Here is an 18866-nt window from a genome sequence, read left to right on the forward strand (position 1 = left end):
GTTTGCTGAGCTGTGGTTATTATAAAAAGATGTATCATAAGGCCATTATACTGTTATTCATGATTTGCCTTGTTTTTGATAAAGCATTCCTGTTAATTTATGCCTTTTTTTCTTTTGTGTGTATTGTTTCTTTTGTCTAACTGAATAAGATGTTTGGTCCTGTTCAGTTTTCTTTGGTTCAGAATTTTGTATGAATTTTTATTGTTATTCTTTTCCACTGATTGTAAGAAATGTCCAAAGTATTGATACAGTTTATTTACAATGACTTAAAATATTTTGTAATAAATTATGTTAAACTATTAAAACTCTACTAATGTTTCATTTAATTTGGTAATTTTGTATGCACAGAGCTTTAAAAAAAAGTTAATTACTGATACATTGATGCTTGTTACTGTGAAAAGGTGAAAGAATAATTTTCATTTTATTTTATTCATTATTAAACTTGAATTTTATTTTATTATTATTTCAGATGACTAATTTTATTTCTTTTTTAATTATACAGCTTTGTGTAGGATCGCCAATGCGACAACGAAGAGGACAGCAGATTCCACCTTCGCCAACAATACCAACACCTGCTGCACGTGCTGTGGCATCAGCATTAACTCATCTCTTAGCTAGTGGATTGAGTTGGGAACCTCCAGAAACCTCTCCTCTACCAAAGTTTAGGTAGATATTTCAATCACATATTTATTTTAATGGTGAAACATATTTAAGGTGATGAAAATGGTGAAACATATTTAAGGTGATGAAAATGGTGAAACATATTTAAGGTGATGAAAATAGATATACTAAAATTAAGTTTTTTCATTGTCACTAGTTTTATGGAACAGTTTTATTTTTTGTAGTACATTTTGTTTAGTTATGCAAAATTTAGTAATTCGTGATTTTTATTTCCATTCCATATTGTATCACAAGAAGAGTAACTCTCTCACTCCAGGTACCTTTCACTGAGCATGACACAAAGTTTGTGTTAGATTCAAAATTTTATTAAATTACTTTTTATTTATGCTATATCAATTAGTATAGCATAAAATCTTAACTAATTTGTATTTTAATAGTATATAAACTTTAATATTTTAATTCTACACATCTATTTTACTCGCCGCCCCTTGAAAAAGTATGAAACTAAAATATAAATAACTCACTAAAATCTGCATTGCTCAAATAAACCTTAATTTTTATAGCCTTCAATTTGTTTTGTTACATAGCTATGAAATAGAAAATCAGATGTCTCCTGTCACATATTCTTTTTCAGGATTTGTTAATAGGTCTCTTATGTTTTATTATATATTACTTGTAACCAAAAGAAAGTTGGGGTTTTCATCTTTCAATTGAAGTATTGTGAACAACTGTGAATTTCTCTAGTAGTACAATCTTTGTTTCCACAAGAGAGATTAGTTTCAATGATTTTTGTAATGGCTCTTGTTGCATAATTAGAAGGTCAGAAAAATATAGTTATAGGAAATTTTCCACTTTTTGCATCTTATTGATCAGTGCTCTTTGGTACATTAATTAAATAAAAATTAGTTAGTGCATTGCTGCTGTTACTATTTAAAAAAAAAAAAAAAAAGTCAGGTTAATTTCATCGATAGTCAACAGCAAGGAAAAAGACTGGGTAAACACTTTTTATTTCTTGTTTTTCATATTTAGTTTTTCTAATTAAAATTTGAAAATAGGGATCTTTTTAGGTTAGTAAATGAGATTTGATTAGGTAAAAGAAATAAACAAAAGTTTCATGTGACACATGGATAATGTAATTTAATAGCATAATGTGAGTTGCTGTTCTCAAGAGTGATTTACAGCTTTTAATGGTGCAGATAGTAGTTCAATTTAATTGTAAATAGGTGTATACTGTTATGAGCTTAAAGCTAATTAGGATTAACAAATGTAGTTTCATCTTGTAATTTGAAGTCATTTAACACTCCTACAAAAAGTTGTGCCTAATAGGCCCCAGAGCAACTTGAAAGGTTATTAATATTAGGCTAATAATTTTGTATTTAAATAAAATTGCCATTTAAATCCATTAATGAATGAATTAACAAGATTCCCACTGTCCCTATCTACTATCTAGTGAAACCACAGCCAGGGGAACTGGCTTGGAGAAATCAGGACTAGAAACGTCTTTTCGTAGGAGTGTTAAAAGAAAGTAGTTTAGATTATTTTATGGTGGTTATAATGTTAGGGAAGTTAATTGATTTTGAATTTCCTTTGTCTGATCCATAAATATTTGAGATTTTTGAGGTGAGGAAAATTATTTTTAATTTGAACATAATTCCTTTGCACACAAACTCTTCAAAACAAATATTCAGTGTATTCATAGAAAAATCTTAATTTATTAAAAATACTTCAGTAAAAGATGTGATTTTGTGTATGTGAAAAGATTTATAATGTTCACTGAAAGAGTGCCAAGTTTTATGAAAATATTCATACTATATTGAAAGTTAGAACTACTAAATCTATAAACACTTTAAATGAGAACAGAGTTTATGTGGTTAGTCAGATTGACCGAATCTGTTAAGAGAGTTAAAATGCTTGTTTTGATGTTATATGTAGTGCTGTAGATGCTAGCATAATATAATAATAGGAAAATAAACTGTTCAGTTAGACTTCAGTGATTGTCTTTGTACATTGTATTGACAAATTGTTTTATTCTTCTCAACAGACTAACATTTTACATCTGTTCAGTTGGATTTACATCACCTATGTTGTTTGATGAAAGAAAGTACCCATATCATTTGATGTTGCAAAAGTTTCTATCTTCTGGTGGTCAAGATGCATTTTTTGAGTATGTATATGGTCAAACAATAAAGTACATAAACTATGAAGTGAAAACAAAACCTTAAGTGGGCGCATCTTGATGATCATATAGCACAAAAAGTAAAATGCCTTAAAAACGTCCCAGAATATACAATTTGTAACAACTAATACCTTGAATAAGAAATGTAATTTTTTTTCAAGTTTTCACTTTACCTGTTTCTTGACAAAGTTATTCAATTTTACATTTTTCACGGGTTTTCACAATTTCAATTTCACAAGTGGTAATTGTAGGTTTCTTACTTCTGACAACTTTTTGTGTTCTCTGCTATGTAATTTTTAATTTTTTGACTGCAGTTGAAGTATAACTGATTTCACTAGTTTTTAACTTTCTAGTGAAGGTAATTTTTTATATTTTTAACTCAACAGTGTATATTGAAATCTATGAAAGTTTTTTATTTTTACTCAAAGTAATGAATTCCCTTTTCTTATGCATTCATCTGTAACAAGTACAACTGCATATTAAAATAAATGCATACTTCAGAAAAAAAATTTACACATTGAAATATTATTGCTTTGAGCTAAAATATGCAGACCTGAATATATTTTTTAATAAACATGAAATTAAATATGTACCTCCTTTTTATTAATTGTGAAATAAACCATTAGAAGTTTTGGAAATGTTAAACAAATACAACAAACTCGTCTAGCTTTGCTTATGACCTCACACTAGAATGGTAACTGGGTAGTGTTTTGTTTTTTATTATTATTTTCGTATGTTTGTCGTAAGAGTTTGATTTATGGTTGGCTTTGAATGCGACTTATTGAGAGCCTATTGAAAGATATACAAAGTACTTTTACTCCTAATGTTATGATTTATAACACGGGTTTTCTTTGTATTAATATTGTTCAAACGTTTCAAAGTACATTTAATAAAGGTTCCAATAGCTGTGGTATGTCAAATGATAAACAGAACAGCTGAAACAATTTTTAAAAAATTTTCTCTATTTTCAGAACCTTCAGGTGGGCACTTACCTGTGGTAACAAAGTTCCAATGGAAGATGGATTGGAGCATCCAGATCTTCCAGGTAAGGACTTTTTAAACCTGTAAATTATGGGAAGGTGAAACGTCACAACTTTTTAAAAAAGTTGTATTCAGAATTTAACCCTCTCCATATCTTTTTCTGTGCATTTCATATGGTTTTGAGTTACATTTAAAATTTAAATATTCCCTTTATTGTATACAAATAAATGTAGCTAAATCCATATTTTAATCATATAGGTTTTAATTTTATAAGGCAAAATTTTAAATTTTCTACTATAAGAATTGTGACATTTGATCTCTAGACAATTCCTCTTCTCTAATTTACTTACTATTTCTCCAAGAAGTATAAAATTTAACAGATTTAATGACAATATTGTCATTTCTCAAACAAAACATTTTCATAATCTTTATAGTTTCTTTCCAAAATCGTGAAATAGACAACCATACTCTTGCAATACCCACTTGTCACATCCTGTCTCAGAAATTAACAGTATTTTTGTGCTGTTAAATACTATATTATATATAACCAGTAGAAAGCAAAGATTTTTCCTATCAAATGACCTATGTTTTCTCTAAAGAGAATTGTCAATTTTGCTTTGTAAGTTCAGGTTTGACACCCATGGGGAAACGCATAAGCTGAGATGAAGTTTTAGTGACTTGGTGCGTGGTTAGAAAGCCACGAAATGGTGATAGTTGAGACATTCTGTTTTTGCACATTACTGTTGTGTTCTTTGGTGCATTAATTAACTAAACACTGTAGTGCAATATTATCATTAATATTAAAAAATAAGGTAAAGTGTCATTGACATTTAGGAGCAAAAAGTAATTTTTTGTTTATTTATTACTATAAAACTAAATAAATTTTAAAATATAAAACTTTATTACCTAAGGTTAAATTAGGAGAAAAATCATGTAATAAAATTTTTCATAAAGTTTGAGCAGCTAGCTAGTTGCTTGTGTCTAATTTAATTCAATAATGTAACATAAACAGAATTTTTGTCAAGTGAATACAACTTATAATGGCATGAATAAAAATTAGGTTTCAATTAAATTGAAGTATAAATAGATGTACACTGTTATGAGAGCAAAGCTATCTAGGATGAATGATTTTTTTGTTACAATTTAAAGTGAGTTTAGAAAGAAAAAATGCTAATTTAAATTTTGATTTTGATGGTTACGAGGTCAGTCAATTGACCAATCTTGTAAAAAGGCTGTACTGAAAAAAGTTTGAAATGTATATAGTTGGTTTTAGGGATTATGCAAATAAAATATTTTTTAGATGAAAAGCATTTTTAAATCTTAACATAGAAATCACTTAGCACTCAGACTAATATAGAAATACTGTACATATATTTCTGGACAAATCTTTAGTAAAAATACTCATAAAAAATTTGATTTTTTGTGTTATGTTTACTGAAAGTCTACCAAATTTTGTGAAGATACACAAAGTGCATTTAAAGTTATAGTATGGTTACAAAATTTTTGTGAGTTCATATTAACTGCCTTCACAGTGCGAGAGTTAAAGGCCAGTTTTGACATTAACAGCGGACCAAGACAATTCTAGTGTAATGCATAGACATTAGCACAAGTAAATAAATATCCTCTTACTCTATTCAAGAAGTTTCTTTTACAAGATTGGTTGAAAAAATAATAAATTTGATTTAAAACACATTAGTATGATAGTTTTTATACTTAGACTACAGACATGAAGGTTTTTTTTGTTTTTTTTGCTTGAATGTGTATATTGTGAGCAACAACAGCAACAGTATATTGTGAACACAAACAGCAACAGCAGGTGAAGAGAAAGATAGATGTATCAATTGCAGCCAACACATTTACATTATACACATTAACAACTGCAAGTCGTGAAGTATTGAATTGTTTCAATAGTTATGTGCTACAATATCATAAAAACATTACTGATCTATATCTTGATCTAATATCAACTGATGGTCTTCTGATACTGTATTCTGTACTTGCTTTGGTTTATATGCACATGACTGAGTATACATTAGGAGCAGAAAAGCAAACATAATATTTTAATAATATTGTAGATCTGGCTTTTTTATGTTGAATATTGATATCTCTGGTGAAATTTCATAGTTATAAACATGAAAAATAAAAAGAACAGCTATTTTGTTTGTCCATGACATTTTCTTGTAGTAAAGAACAGCTGAAAGGGAAACTTCATAATTTTTTGTGCCAGCAGATTTGCTGGTGTGTTTCTAAAACCTGAATGGTTACTGACAATTCTATATTATACTTAAAACATTAGCTAAAACTTGAGCATTACCTTGCATGCCTGTTGTTTTTGAACAGCTAATCAAACACTACTGTTATTAGTTTGTTAACAAGAGCATGATGTGCCATTTGCATGAACTTGGCTGCTGTTCTCCATGTTTGTTGTATTTCCCTCAACTTTGGATACCTGCTGGGCACTGCATCTTTAATGCTATTTTTTGTTTTTTCAAAATTCTGTATCAAATTGTAATTTAGTTTTGAATATTGATTTAAATAATGTTCACTGCATACATGGCATCTTTTGGCAGCATTTATCATAAATTCTTGATCAAATCTTTGTCCAGGCAATGTGTTTTCTGTTTGAATTAGGTGGAAACTTGTGTAGATACTTCCCTTTCCTTGGGAATGTTCCTAAATCCATAAACAACACAACAAAAAAACCCTATTTGTTTACTCTCAAATAATTGTATTTATGACATCTTTCAAATGAAATTTGTTTAGTGAAAAAAAAACAAATTGGTTGTTTTCACATAGACAGTTTTCCATGCACAGAGAAAGCTGATCTTGAGTGATGTCGTTTGCTTCCGACTCAATTTTTCATTCAAACAATCACTAAAGCTAGCTGTTGCACTACCTTTAGGAGCTTGCAAGGCAAGGGTAGGAGCAAATTATCAACAACTTGATCTTAAGTATCTTATTTCTACAGCACTTAAATACCAACTTTTTAACTTTCACATCTTTAAACAACAAAAAGTGTGAAATTTGAAGTTTGTCAGTTAGTGAATTGTAATGACAAAAAATTATCACTTTTTTTATCTCTTAAACCTACAAATGTGAAAAACATTGTATAGAAATGTCACTGATCCTAAGGACAAAACTTTCTAAAAACAGTATATTAAGTAGGCTCATTAACTTGGTAGAATGTTTTTTTAAGGACATATTCCACCAGTAAGACGTGATTAAATTAATAGTCTTGATATTTAACTTTTTTTTTCACCTGTACATTGTCTTTATCCTAAGATTTTTTCTGGTGGTGGTGTTAAATTTTTTTGTTGTTGTTAGTGGTATTTTCTAACAAGATAAAATATAATACACAAACATTTTAAAATTCTTTTATTCCCTCTGGTACCTCAGTAGTATCATCATTTTTTATATATTAAATATTTCTTCATGTAGATGGAACTGGAGAATTTCTGGATGCTTGGTTGATGTTATTGGAGAAAATGGTAAATCCTAAGATGGTTATGGAATCACCACATACTCTACCAGTAAAGTCATCTCAGCCTGGCTTTGTTCCTTTCAATCCTGTCCTATATTTGGTTCACACACACAAGGTTTGCATTAATAAAGTTCATGTTCTACTTGCTTCATAATTTTCAAAATTATTACTAATAATAGTTAGACATTAACTACTTACATAAAATTCTGGGTGTCAGAAACTGGTAATAGATAAAACCACTTACAGTGATAGCATGATAAAAAATGGTGTTTGCAGTTATTTGTAACTAGACCTTTTTGTTAATGATTTTGTAATGGGTAGATCAAAGTTGCATTGAAAATTTACTTAAACATCTATGTTGTCAAGTTTATTTGTATACACTGACATCAGAATTATTCAAATTCTTAAATTCATAAGGAAATAAAACAAGAATCCTTAATTGTGACATTTTGTTCTGTAGGTCTTTTTATTTTGTTAATTATTTACCCCCCCCCCAATCTTTGAAGTTTAGAATTTTATGTAAATCACTCGTGATAAAGATATCGCTAAATCAAAGTCAAATTTTTATAGCTTTCAATCTTGGTTGTTTAGAGAGTCAAAATAGAAAATTATGCCCTCATGTCACATCCTCTCATTATACTCAAATCTATAACCAATAGAAGAAAACATTTTAATCTACTGAATGATGTCTAATGGTACCTTATTTTCAGTACAGAGTGTTATCAATTTCTTCACTTTGAAAGTTTATTTCTTAGTGTTCAGATTGAGAAGCAGAGGGAATTAAACTCCTTTTTGTCTTGGTTAGAAAACCAGTTAAATTATAATGATTATAGTGTTGTTTGCTCTGTGGGTTACTATTCTGTGTTTATAGCATGCCACATTTTGTATTAAGTTTTACATTGGAAACTTTCTTTACTTTATCACAAGGTCAGTCACATTGACCAAATCCATATGGAAATAGCTGATAGTACATTTGTGAACTTTCTTTTGAACATTATTTTTTTCTTGTTGCTGTTCTGAATTTTGTTGTGCTTAGATATACATTACATTATTTTGATATCTATATAGAAAACTTGCTTGTATAATCATTGCATGATGTAGACTATGAAGTTGTGTAGCAGTATGTTCTTCATATTCTTAGAATAACTTTACATTGTACACTTACCAGGTTTAAAAGTAAAAATAATGTATATTTAAACACTTAAAACCTAATATGAAATTAGTAATCTGATATTAAAAAAGAGTAAAGGAAAGAAATGTTAGTCATGTACGGAAATAGGTGTTAAGAATGACATTTTAGTGACTAAATTTATAATATATTCTCATCTTCCATTAACATTCTAACTGTTATACAAAAATCAACATTCACTGAAGTTGATACATGAATTTTGGTTAATTTACATTTTACTGTTTTAAAAATGTTTCAATTTTAATTTTTAGTTGGCTTTTCAAGCAATCATGCACTTGTGGAATCGGAAACCTCTCAAACTGTACGGAGATAGGATGGCAGAATCTATTCTTGCTATTCTGTGCCACTTGCTAAGGGGAGAGAGCATCATTAAAGTATGTTATGTTCAGTAAAATTTTTCTCCTTCAAACTGTAATTATGATGATAAACATAGACATGCTTTTATTAAACTTCCCAAGATAGCTGGAGTGCATTCAGTAAGTATGCATTTGATGTTAGTTATCAGCTTTCATTTTACCCTACATTACTAGTTTAGAATAGTTCATGGTAGAGGAAAGCAAGTACTATACTCAAATGTTTAAGGATACTGAAAAACTAATGTGTAGTGTGGAGGTTCTAGAGGTTATACAAACGGAATGTACAATACAGGCATCTCTTAAATAAATATACTTTTGTAAAATCAGATTTTTGTGTACAAACGTTTTGTACATTTTGCTGAAAGTTAGCCACATTTCATACAGACAAACTTAGTATTCAGTATTGTAGTCAGCATTCATTCTAATATAGGATGGGTTCAATGTACCAACCCTGTTCACACTTAGTTAACCTGTTGATGGTCAGTTTGCTTCCTCATACTCTGTTTGATAATAGTGAACCATTTGCTTTCATGTTTCTGTTCATTGATGTATTGATTTGTATTAAAACCGTTGTCAGTGTTCATTTCATCACAAGGTCACCCTAATTCTTTTTTATTTAATCTAATGAATTTTTCTGTTACATAAAACAATTTCACAAAATTTATGAGTTAGAAACTGGTATTGCTAAATAAAAGTCAAATAACAGTATTGATAAATAACTGTTCAACGTGTGATGTGTGTTTTAGGTGTTGTCCTTATTCATATTTCTAAAAATTGTACTGACTGATAGACATGTATTTTCTTACTGTTTAAAGGTGATTTACTATTTAAATTATTTTAATAAAGAAAATGTATTTTGAAGGAAAAATTAAGCAAAGAAAAAGAAGGTGAAACAGCAAACAACAGCAACAACAGTTCTACAAATATGAGATCAAGGCGAGGTCAAGAACTAGAAGAGCAAGGGCAGTTACAACAACTGATGGATATGGGATTCAGTCGTCAAATGGCTTTGGAAGCACTGTTAACTACTAACTCTCTTGAACAAGCAACTGACTACCTTCTAAGTCACCCAGCTCCTCTTCCAAGATGGCCTCAAGTAAGTTTCATATCTCACTTCCATAATCAACAGATATTTGGTAATTGTTCATTTTTACAGTATTGTTTTCTGGTTTTTGGAGTAATTTAACTAAGGCTTTAGTTATATTCATTTTTTGTTGAATATAGCTGAAATTTTCTGAACTATGGCTCAAATGTATATAACATACATTTCTTCTCTACATAGTTGCTGTATGATGTGACAATTCACTTTAACTGCTGGCTTTTAGTTGAATAATAAACATACCATACTATTCAAAGTCCTCCATTGTTTGGAGGGAGACTAGATCTTACAAGAACTTTGTGGGGATACAAAGTATATTCCTATTAACCTTGGAATAATTTAAAGAAATAAAAAAAATTATGTACGTTAGCATATTTTTTAATCTTTTTTATATTTGGTGTGAACAACCAATTTTTCAGTTTTGTGATCCATGTTCAATTTTATGGTTTTTAAAGCAATCTGGTAATTTTATTTTTTTTGCACACTTTTGGATACTTAATTCATGCTTGTATCTTTGCAGTTTGTTTTTCAGTTATTTGCATTGAATTTTGTAATCTTAAAATCTATTTCATTAAATACATACAATTTCATTAAATACAATAAAAGTACATATATATTAAATATGCTTTGTAACTTTTTTAGCAATATAGTATTGAAGAGTTTTATATAAGGAAATGCCAATTTCACCAAGTTATCTAAACCATAAAGTACCACTGGACCTATATTTCTTAATTCTGGATTATAACACTTTCATTAAGTTGTGTACTTAAAGCTCCAAGCTTGTTGAAAAGAAGCAGAACTGTATAATAATAAAGTAGCAGATCTCTGAATTGGGCCTTAATTTTGGAGTTTAAATATCTTAACAGAAAAAATATTGTCCCCATTCTAAATTCAAGATTTAGCATGCCTTCATCAAAAGCTGACTTGTCCTTATTTATAAATTTTTGAATTTTGGTCTATACACACACACACACACACACACACACACACACACACACAAATTGTTGAAATAAATATACAAGTTTGATTGGAAAACTCACTTATTACTTGTAATTCTATATTATCCCACTTTTTTGACCAAGAATATAAAAGGTTGAGTATATTGTATCAACCCTCTGCATTAGCAACTTTTACTGTATGTCTTGAGTTTTAGTGACTTGCATTCAAAATCTAACTAAACTGCTTTTTTACTTTGTTATACCAATTAGTAGAGCATACAATTGTAGCTCATAATCCAGGTATATATGTTTAAGTTCTTAACTTTATACAGAAATGTTTTTAAAACTTTTGAATTTTACCAGATGTGAGAAATGTTACATTTTATTCTGTAGGCATACTCTTCTGTAATTTGTCCACCACCCTTCCAATAAGTATGAAATTTAACATAATTGTTCATTATAAAATCAGTATTGCTCAGCCAAAACATACTTTTTAATGACCTTCAATCTTGTCTGGTTACAGAGCCTTCAAATAGAAAATCAGTCCTGTCTTACCACACCCACTTCTCACATAATCTCTTTTGGGATTTGTTAATGACTCTCGCTTATGTTTAATTACATATTATCTATAACCAATAGAAAGCCATGATTTTCATCTATCAAATAAGGTATTATATGACATTGTTTACTGAACAGAGAATTGCCAATTTCACTTTTAGAAGAAGCTTCATTCCCACTGTTTGGATAATTTGTAATGACTTGTTATTAGAAAGCCACAAAAATTGTGATAATCATGGAACACTGTCTTTTTTGCATATTATTCAGTGTTTTGTGGTGCACTATTTAACACTATCACCTTTGAACTACTTTCATTGTAAGTAGGTATGTTTCTTAAGTTTTTTATAAAAATTAAACTAGTCGATGAAATAGTTAAATGTCTTAAATTCCTAAAAGTATGTAGTTTCAGAAAAATAAGACCTTTATTTTTTATTTATATTACTGTATGAGGTCTGTTCAAAAAATACGCGGACTGACGTCATAAAACAAAATGTACTTTATTTAGAAGTTACAGGTCTGGGACCCCTTCAAAGTACTCTCCTCCCCAATGCACACACTTATCCCAACGGTGTTTCCACTTGTTGAAACAGTCCTGGTATGCTTCTTTTGTAATGTCTTCCAGCTCCTTCATCGCATTTGCCTTAATCTCGGGGAATCGTCTGAAATCTTCCTTTCAAGGGTCTTTTGAGTTTGGGGAACAAGAAAAAATCGCAAGGAGCAAGGTCAAGTGAGTAGGGGGGTGGGGAAGAACAGTGATCGAGTGTTTGGCCCAAAACTCACGAGTTCTGAGGGCTGAATTTTGCAGCAACGCGGTGCATCTTCAATTTTTCGGTCAAAATCTCGTAACAAGATCCAACTGATATCCCACACTCTTCAGCAAGCTCCCTGACAGTCAGACGTTGATTTGCCTGCACCAGGGTGTTGATTTTGTCGACGTGTGGGTCGTCAGTTGACGTGGAAGGACGTCCAGGACGCTCATTATCTTCAATGGACTGTCGACCATCCTTAAAACGTTCATGCCACTTGAAACATGCCGTACGCTTCATAGCAACATCGCCGTAAGCCGTGTTAAGCATAGCAAAAGTTTCAGTCGCAGATTTTCCACGTTTAACACAAAATTTCACAGCAAGTCGTTGCTCCTTCAGGTCATTCATTCTGAAATCCGCCAAACGAAAAAATCGCACTTCACTTAAAACCGCGTAGCTAATACACAAATGAAGATATCTGCAATTGGGAAATGGCGTCGTAATCAGCTGATCTGTGCGAACCTAGCGACACCAAGGGGATTCCCCTGGAACCAACTGGAGCCGCGCAATTCAAACAGTCCTCGTATATTTTGAACAGCCCTCGTATTCAATAAAACATTTGTTATTTAATGCAGTTATTTGCACTCTGAATAGTTCACGTACAGTGATTTTCATTTTAAGTATAAAAGTACTTATCTAAAAGTTTTCACATTTTTTGCATAATCTCTAGAACCTAATAACTGAATATTAAGTGTTTATATTATATTTTCCACCTTCTCTGTTACATCATAATTCTACATGTTATCATTAGTGTACAGTGCAATGAAATGATTAAATTTAAGAAATGGAAATGCATACATACCTTTTTAAATGTTTCTAGAATACTTTGTCATCTTTTTGTCATGTAATTTCACGTCTTTATCTTTTTACTTGTAGTTTTTTAAAATTTTTCTTTCCAGTTCTTTGTCTTTTATTCTTGATGCAGGAATGCTAACCTATTCCTGCCATTGTTCCCATTTATTATAAGGCAAAAGTCATCCACAGTCTTTCTTAACACTTGCGTGTGAATGACACCATCTTGCTTAGATATTTTCACAATCGAAACTACATCAGGTTAGACATATACTATCATAAAATTTTTCAAAATAAGCATTTACAAACACAAGCAATACATAATTAATTAAAATATAAATGTAGAGCCTAAAAGCAATCTGTTTAGCAAACTAATACATGTAGGGCAAATATTTAAACAACTTGTGCAGAGCCTGCTTTTACTGGTGTTTGTGTTATGCTGAAGGGCTTTTAATTTGCCGCAGAAAATAGTAAGTATTTGTAATTCTGTACTGATGAACCATTTATCTAAATCTACATGTATGGCAGATACATAAGGTTTAAGATGAGGTGAAATAGTCTTAAATGTTTCTTTATTTCATAATTGTTTGAAAATGAACATAATTTTGTAGTCTCCACAAATATTTTTATAGAAAACAGCACACTGTTGACCATTGCTTCATGCACGTGTGAAAGTGGTCAGTTTGATTGCATTGGTAGGATTTGTTTTATGAAACACTCAAACTGTTTTTATTTTGACTTCTAATAAACAAGCCGAATGATGCGATTCTGATACTGGCCCGGCAATTTTTTGAAATTTATTAACTGATTTTTGTTTTGTGATATGAAAGATTTATAATTTTCTGCTATTAACATAAGATTCATGTAATTCCTCTTAAACTACTGGTTGCAGTGACTTCTTGGTGATACCAAATGTAAGGTTTGGAAACAAATAAAATTTTCACTGCACCTTTTGAGTAACCTTGGGATTTCTTGAAAACCCTGTTTCTGAAACTGCTGGGTTTGCCAATTTCTAAGTTGTTTCAGCTGCTAGGTTAGCACGAATCTAAACCCTTTCACCCAACTCTTTTGGAAACCCATGCAGTTATTTGCATTAATTATTTTAATATGTAGCTCTGCTAATTACTGTTGGTAACATACTTTTAAATAGGTTGATTTGTAATGGCAGTTATTTAACTGATAAAAGTTCAAAATATTAATTTAAGCATTAAATGCATTATAGTAACCCTGTAAATGTAGGTTGCAGGCTCACTAGTTTGCTAGTACAGCCATAATTTTATTAAATTAGTAAGTTATTTTTATATCATGAACTTTAAATGGGAGACAAAAGGAACATTTATTGGTAGTATCAGTGCTCTATGATGTGATGCCTTCTGTGATAGGAAGTGGAAAATTTAATCAATTTTGAATTGATTTGTCATTAAGATTGAAAAAGTGAGAATCATGCATTTCACTGATTTGCATGAGTGATTTATTTCGTTTAAATATTAATCCAAAGAAAAGGTTCAGTTAATTTTAAAAGATGTTTCATTTAAAATGTGAATTCTTATTTACTTGCATCAGTTGAGAAAAAAGTTAAATCAATAAAATAATTTAATAGAAATAAAAACAAGAATAATACAATGAAAAGTGCAATAAGATACATTTTTATTTTGTTTTTGTTACATGGATTTAGTGAACTGCTTTTGGAAAATTTTAAGCATAAACTAGTTCTTCATGAGACTAAATTATAAGCTTAACTTATACAGTGAATAGAATAATTATTTTAAATTCATCCTGCTCTATGAACAAGTCTTGAAATTTCATGGTTGACTGCAACTTTTTTTTTATTTAGTGTTAGATGTAAACTTGTTGAAGTATATCTGGTACAAGTGTTCACATTGCTGCTTGATAGGTAATAAGGACAAAAGTCTTAAGTTTGATGCAGTAGCTTTATAAACTAAAAATATTTACCATTCTGTTTATTTTGTTTGAATATTTTTGGTATACTAAATTTTGTACATTCATCTCTGGCTCTATATATGCTTTAGTGTACCAAAAACTTGTGTAAGTTTCTTAATTCCAAACTCTCTATCCTTGCTCTTTGTCTTTTATATCCATCAAATCTATTAATATTTCATGTTTAGTACCAACTTGTTTTCAACAATAGTGAATAAAACATTTTCAAGGTATTGTCTTGTAACATTTATTAAAAGGAAAAACATTTTCTGAGGGTAATATTTTTCTGAGTCTTGTTTCAATATATTAGTCTCAGAAATTGTATAAAAAGAATACAAATATGTCTGTATAGAAATAGATCTCTTTTAATGTGCAAGTATACATATACAGTTGGCTCTTTAATCTGTGGCTGAATCTTTGTTTGTTTAACCATATTTTTATCTGGGTGATCTCACAAGCTGTTATACATTAGTGTAGCTTTGAATTTGAACTGCTTTAGCTGCAGTTCCTATTTATTTTGTTTGCTTCATATCAATTTTTTTCTTTCATTCTGTAATTTTAACTCGTTTATTTTGTCTTTATTGTTGCATATTATAGCTTTATTGAGTATTAAGAGCAGAATGTTAAAACGTGTAATTTTTTAATTAGTATGATGTAAAAATTCATATTGTAACTTTTTAATTTTTATCAGAAATGCATACTTCTGATGCTTTCTTCATGCACTCCGTAATATCTGCATGTTTGGATTTTGTCTCCATTACTCCAAATAATCAATAATGTAACTTAATTTCAGGAACAGTATGATAGATTACAAGTACACCTCATGAAATATTTTGTAAATGTCAGCATAAAAAGTTAGTGGCATACAGGTTAAAATTTCTGCTTGGGGACATTGTGAAAAATCAGACATTTTCAGTATTAAATTCTTTTTGGCATTAAAGATCACATGTGCTGTTTCTTTAAAGGATTAATATTAGTTTTTTTGTATTTTATGCGCGCGCGCACACACACACACACACACACACACACACACACACACACACAAGGAAATTTAGTACAAACACACTGCTGTATAACTTGTGTGCTTTTAAAAGATGGACCTTCCTTCCTTAAGAGCAAACTGGGAATTTTAGTAATACCATTTTACAAAAGAAAAGCATGGAATAGTGTTCATAAATGTTTAAGAAAATGGCTGGTAAAATAACATTTAGTTCTGTACAGTGAAAACTTGTCATTCTTAAACTATTGCAGTGGTAAGTGTGATAATTGACTAGATCATCTTCTAAACTACAGAAGTTTTATAGTTTGACATCTATGATTACTGTTGCTAAATATATATTGAATTTATTTAGCAAAACATCCATAAACTGGCTTGATAAAAATTAATAAGCTGGTTACATTTAATTTTTTTTATACAAACTGCAGTTTTATTTGTATGTTATCACTTTTAAATGCTGGTACGTGAAAAGTGGATTTGTCAATCTAGTTTTACATTCAGAGGCCATATACATACCAGCTGTAGTGAGTGGGTTAGTTTTTTTAGACATTACTTCCTGTTTAATAAAATCTTGTCTTTAAATTATTTCTAAGTTATCAAAGTTAAATGATTTCCAATTCTTCAGAATTTCTCCTTGATTTTTGTCACTAAGTTACTGCAGAAGATCCTACACTACAATCTAGATGCTGTGCGAGACTGTTTGGTCTCTGTTAATTCTTAGGCAGTAATTTAGTAGTGGTTTAAAAAATAAAATTGTTTCACTATTGGTCCTCATATATACCCAATAGCAGTTTCCTATCAGAAATAGGATTAAATTCATGGTCTTTGATTGTATGGAAAGAAAAAGAGATTTAAGTGTATCAGGTAGTGTGAATACTCCTCCAGTGAATTTAAGATCTCATCAGTACACTGTAGATCTGAAGGCAGAACAGTGTTTAAAGTGATTGTTTATCATCAACATCATAAATGCATATGAAGAGGTTTATAAATGTATGATTTTAACTTTTTTTTCAGAAATGTTGCTTCATGTATGTGTTTTAATACAAGAAAAACTGAAGGGTTATGTTTAGTGTACAGAAGTATTGGGGCTATAAATATAATAATGATTTATTGCTATAATTCTGATCAAGTTGTATTTGCAAATACTAATACTATTTTTAATTAGAATTAAAATGTTGCGTGCACATGATCTGCTGGTAAGACAAGTTGAATGGTAAAACAAACCTTTTCTACATGTATAAAGTTTGTCTAATGGAAGAAACAATAAAGGGGTATGGAAGATATTAATGGTTTTAAAACACTAGCAGAAATGCTGACCTATGGGTGGCTGTTTATGCTAGTAATTACTAATCAGTATTTGTATCTCCCTGAAAAACATTTTCAGAAACAATGATTTTTTCTTCTGAGAAGTACTGCTGAGGAAGTGTTGAGATTGTGCTGTTATAAACTGCAGTGTTTTTACATATTAAAAATACCATTTATTGAAAGAAATAAAATTTATAGCACTATATTTACAAATCATATCAATAAGATCTAATCAAACTCTCACTTAGTCCCAGTGAAAGTCATGTCCTGGTTATGAAGAGTATTTTTATTTAAAATGGTGTTCTGTGATATAGCGATAGTTTTTGCACATACTGTAGTTATTTTTTAATTATCTGAGTTTTTCATCCACAAGATAAAACAATTTAGTTAATTGTAAGATTGAGTCAGCATTTTGTTTAGACATCACTTACAGTTTAACTGTTAAGTTATTTGGGGAATACCACTTGATCTAATTACCAACTAAGATTAAAACAATTTTTTTCCTCCTCCTCTAATGGCTCAACAGTAAACTAACACTCATCATTTGACACCCATAATGGGCACAACACAGGTAGCCCATTGTTCAGTTTTACACTTGAAAAAATTTTTAAGAGTCTCATATTTACCAACAGAAGGTTTGTTTTTGATCACATATAAGCATGGCATCCATTACATTAATAAGAGTAAAGATATAGATTTGTACAAGATTTTCTATATTTTTAATGAAAATGAAATATTAATTTTTTTGCTGTTAATTGAAGAATGATTTTGTTTGTATTTTAAATAGTTATAGAACTAATCAGACTATGCTTAGATTAGACTGAAGAATCCCTTATGTTGCTACATTGTAATTACTATTCACATTTAGTGTAAACCAACACTTGTTCTTGAAGTGAATCTACATTTAAATTCTGTCTTTACACACATATAAATAATTATGAAATTTGTTTATTTTCATGCCATAGAAAAGGTTGATATTTTATAATTTAATTTTTTCACATTGGAGCATTTTAGGAAATAAGTCTCTAACCTGACATAAGAAATCCTGTTATTTTTCTTAGATAAGAGTTGACAGTATTGTTATATTGCTGCATGTCACCTTTTGTAATTCCATTTTGAAAGTTTATCTTGGCTTTATACTGAATAAAATTTAAAAACATTTAAAATCTTTCAAAATTAAGACTGATTTACAAATTTAAATAAAGCAGTTGCTTAAATTTAGGTGTAGAACAACCTGGTTTTTGAGTAAGCTGTAAAATACAGTAACTCCTGATTTATTAAAGTGATATTAATTCATCAAAAAATCTCAAGAATTACTTTTTTTTTATGTATTGACCTAGAGATCTTTCAGGTAGGTAAGTTTGGAACTAAAGGTGGGAAGACAAACTTAAGTTTTAAATTCCTTTCTGATAGTCTGGAGCTGAATTTCAAGCAGAAGAGGAAGATCAAATGTTACGAGCTATTGCCATGTCTCTTGGTGAAAATGTACTTGTGTCCACTAATCAGGTAGTACGAATACTCCTCCAGTGAATTTAAGATCTCGTCAGTACGCTGTAGATCTGAAGGCAGAACAGTGTTTAAATTGTTATAAAAATTGTGTCCACTGACACCACTGTAAATCCACCCCTC

The 18866-nt window shown here is 30.0% G+C and overlaps 1 protein-coding gene across 1 annotated transcript in view; it reads left to right on the forward strand.

Moving 5' to 3' along the window:
• The window catches only part of HUWE1 (HECT, UBA and WWE domain containing E3 ubiquitin protein ligase 1), a 195617-nt gene that overhangs the window by 66174 nt on the left and 110577 nt on the right, over positions 1-18866 (forward strand). The window contains 7 exon segments of the mRNA XM_076448258.1: positions 503-666; positions 2663-2785; positions 3769-3842; positions 7217-7374; positions 8700-8822; positions 9667-9900; positions 18651-18743. Of these exon segments, the coding sequence (XP_076304373.1) occupies positions 503-666; positions 2663-2785; positions 3769-3842; positions 7217-7374; positions 8700-8822; positions 9667-9900; positions 18651-18743 (969 nt within the window).

This window comes from Tachypleus tridentatus, chromosome 8 (assembly GCF_004210375.1).
Source record: "Tachypleus tridentatus isolate NWPU-2018 chromosome 8, ASM421037v1, whole genome shotgun sequence".
In the NCBI taxonomy this organism is placed as follows: domain Eukaryota; kingdom Metazoa; phylum Arthropoda; class Merostomata; order Xiphosura; family Limulidae; genus Tachypleus; species Tachypleus tridentatus.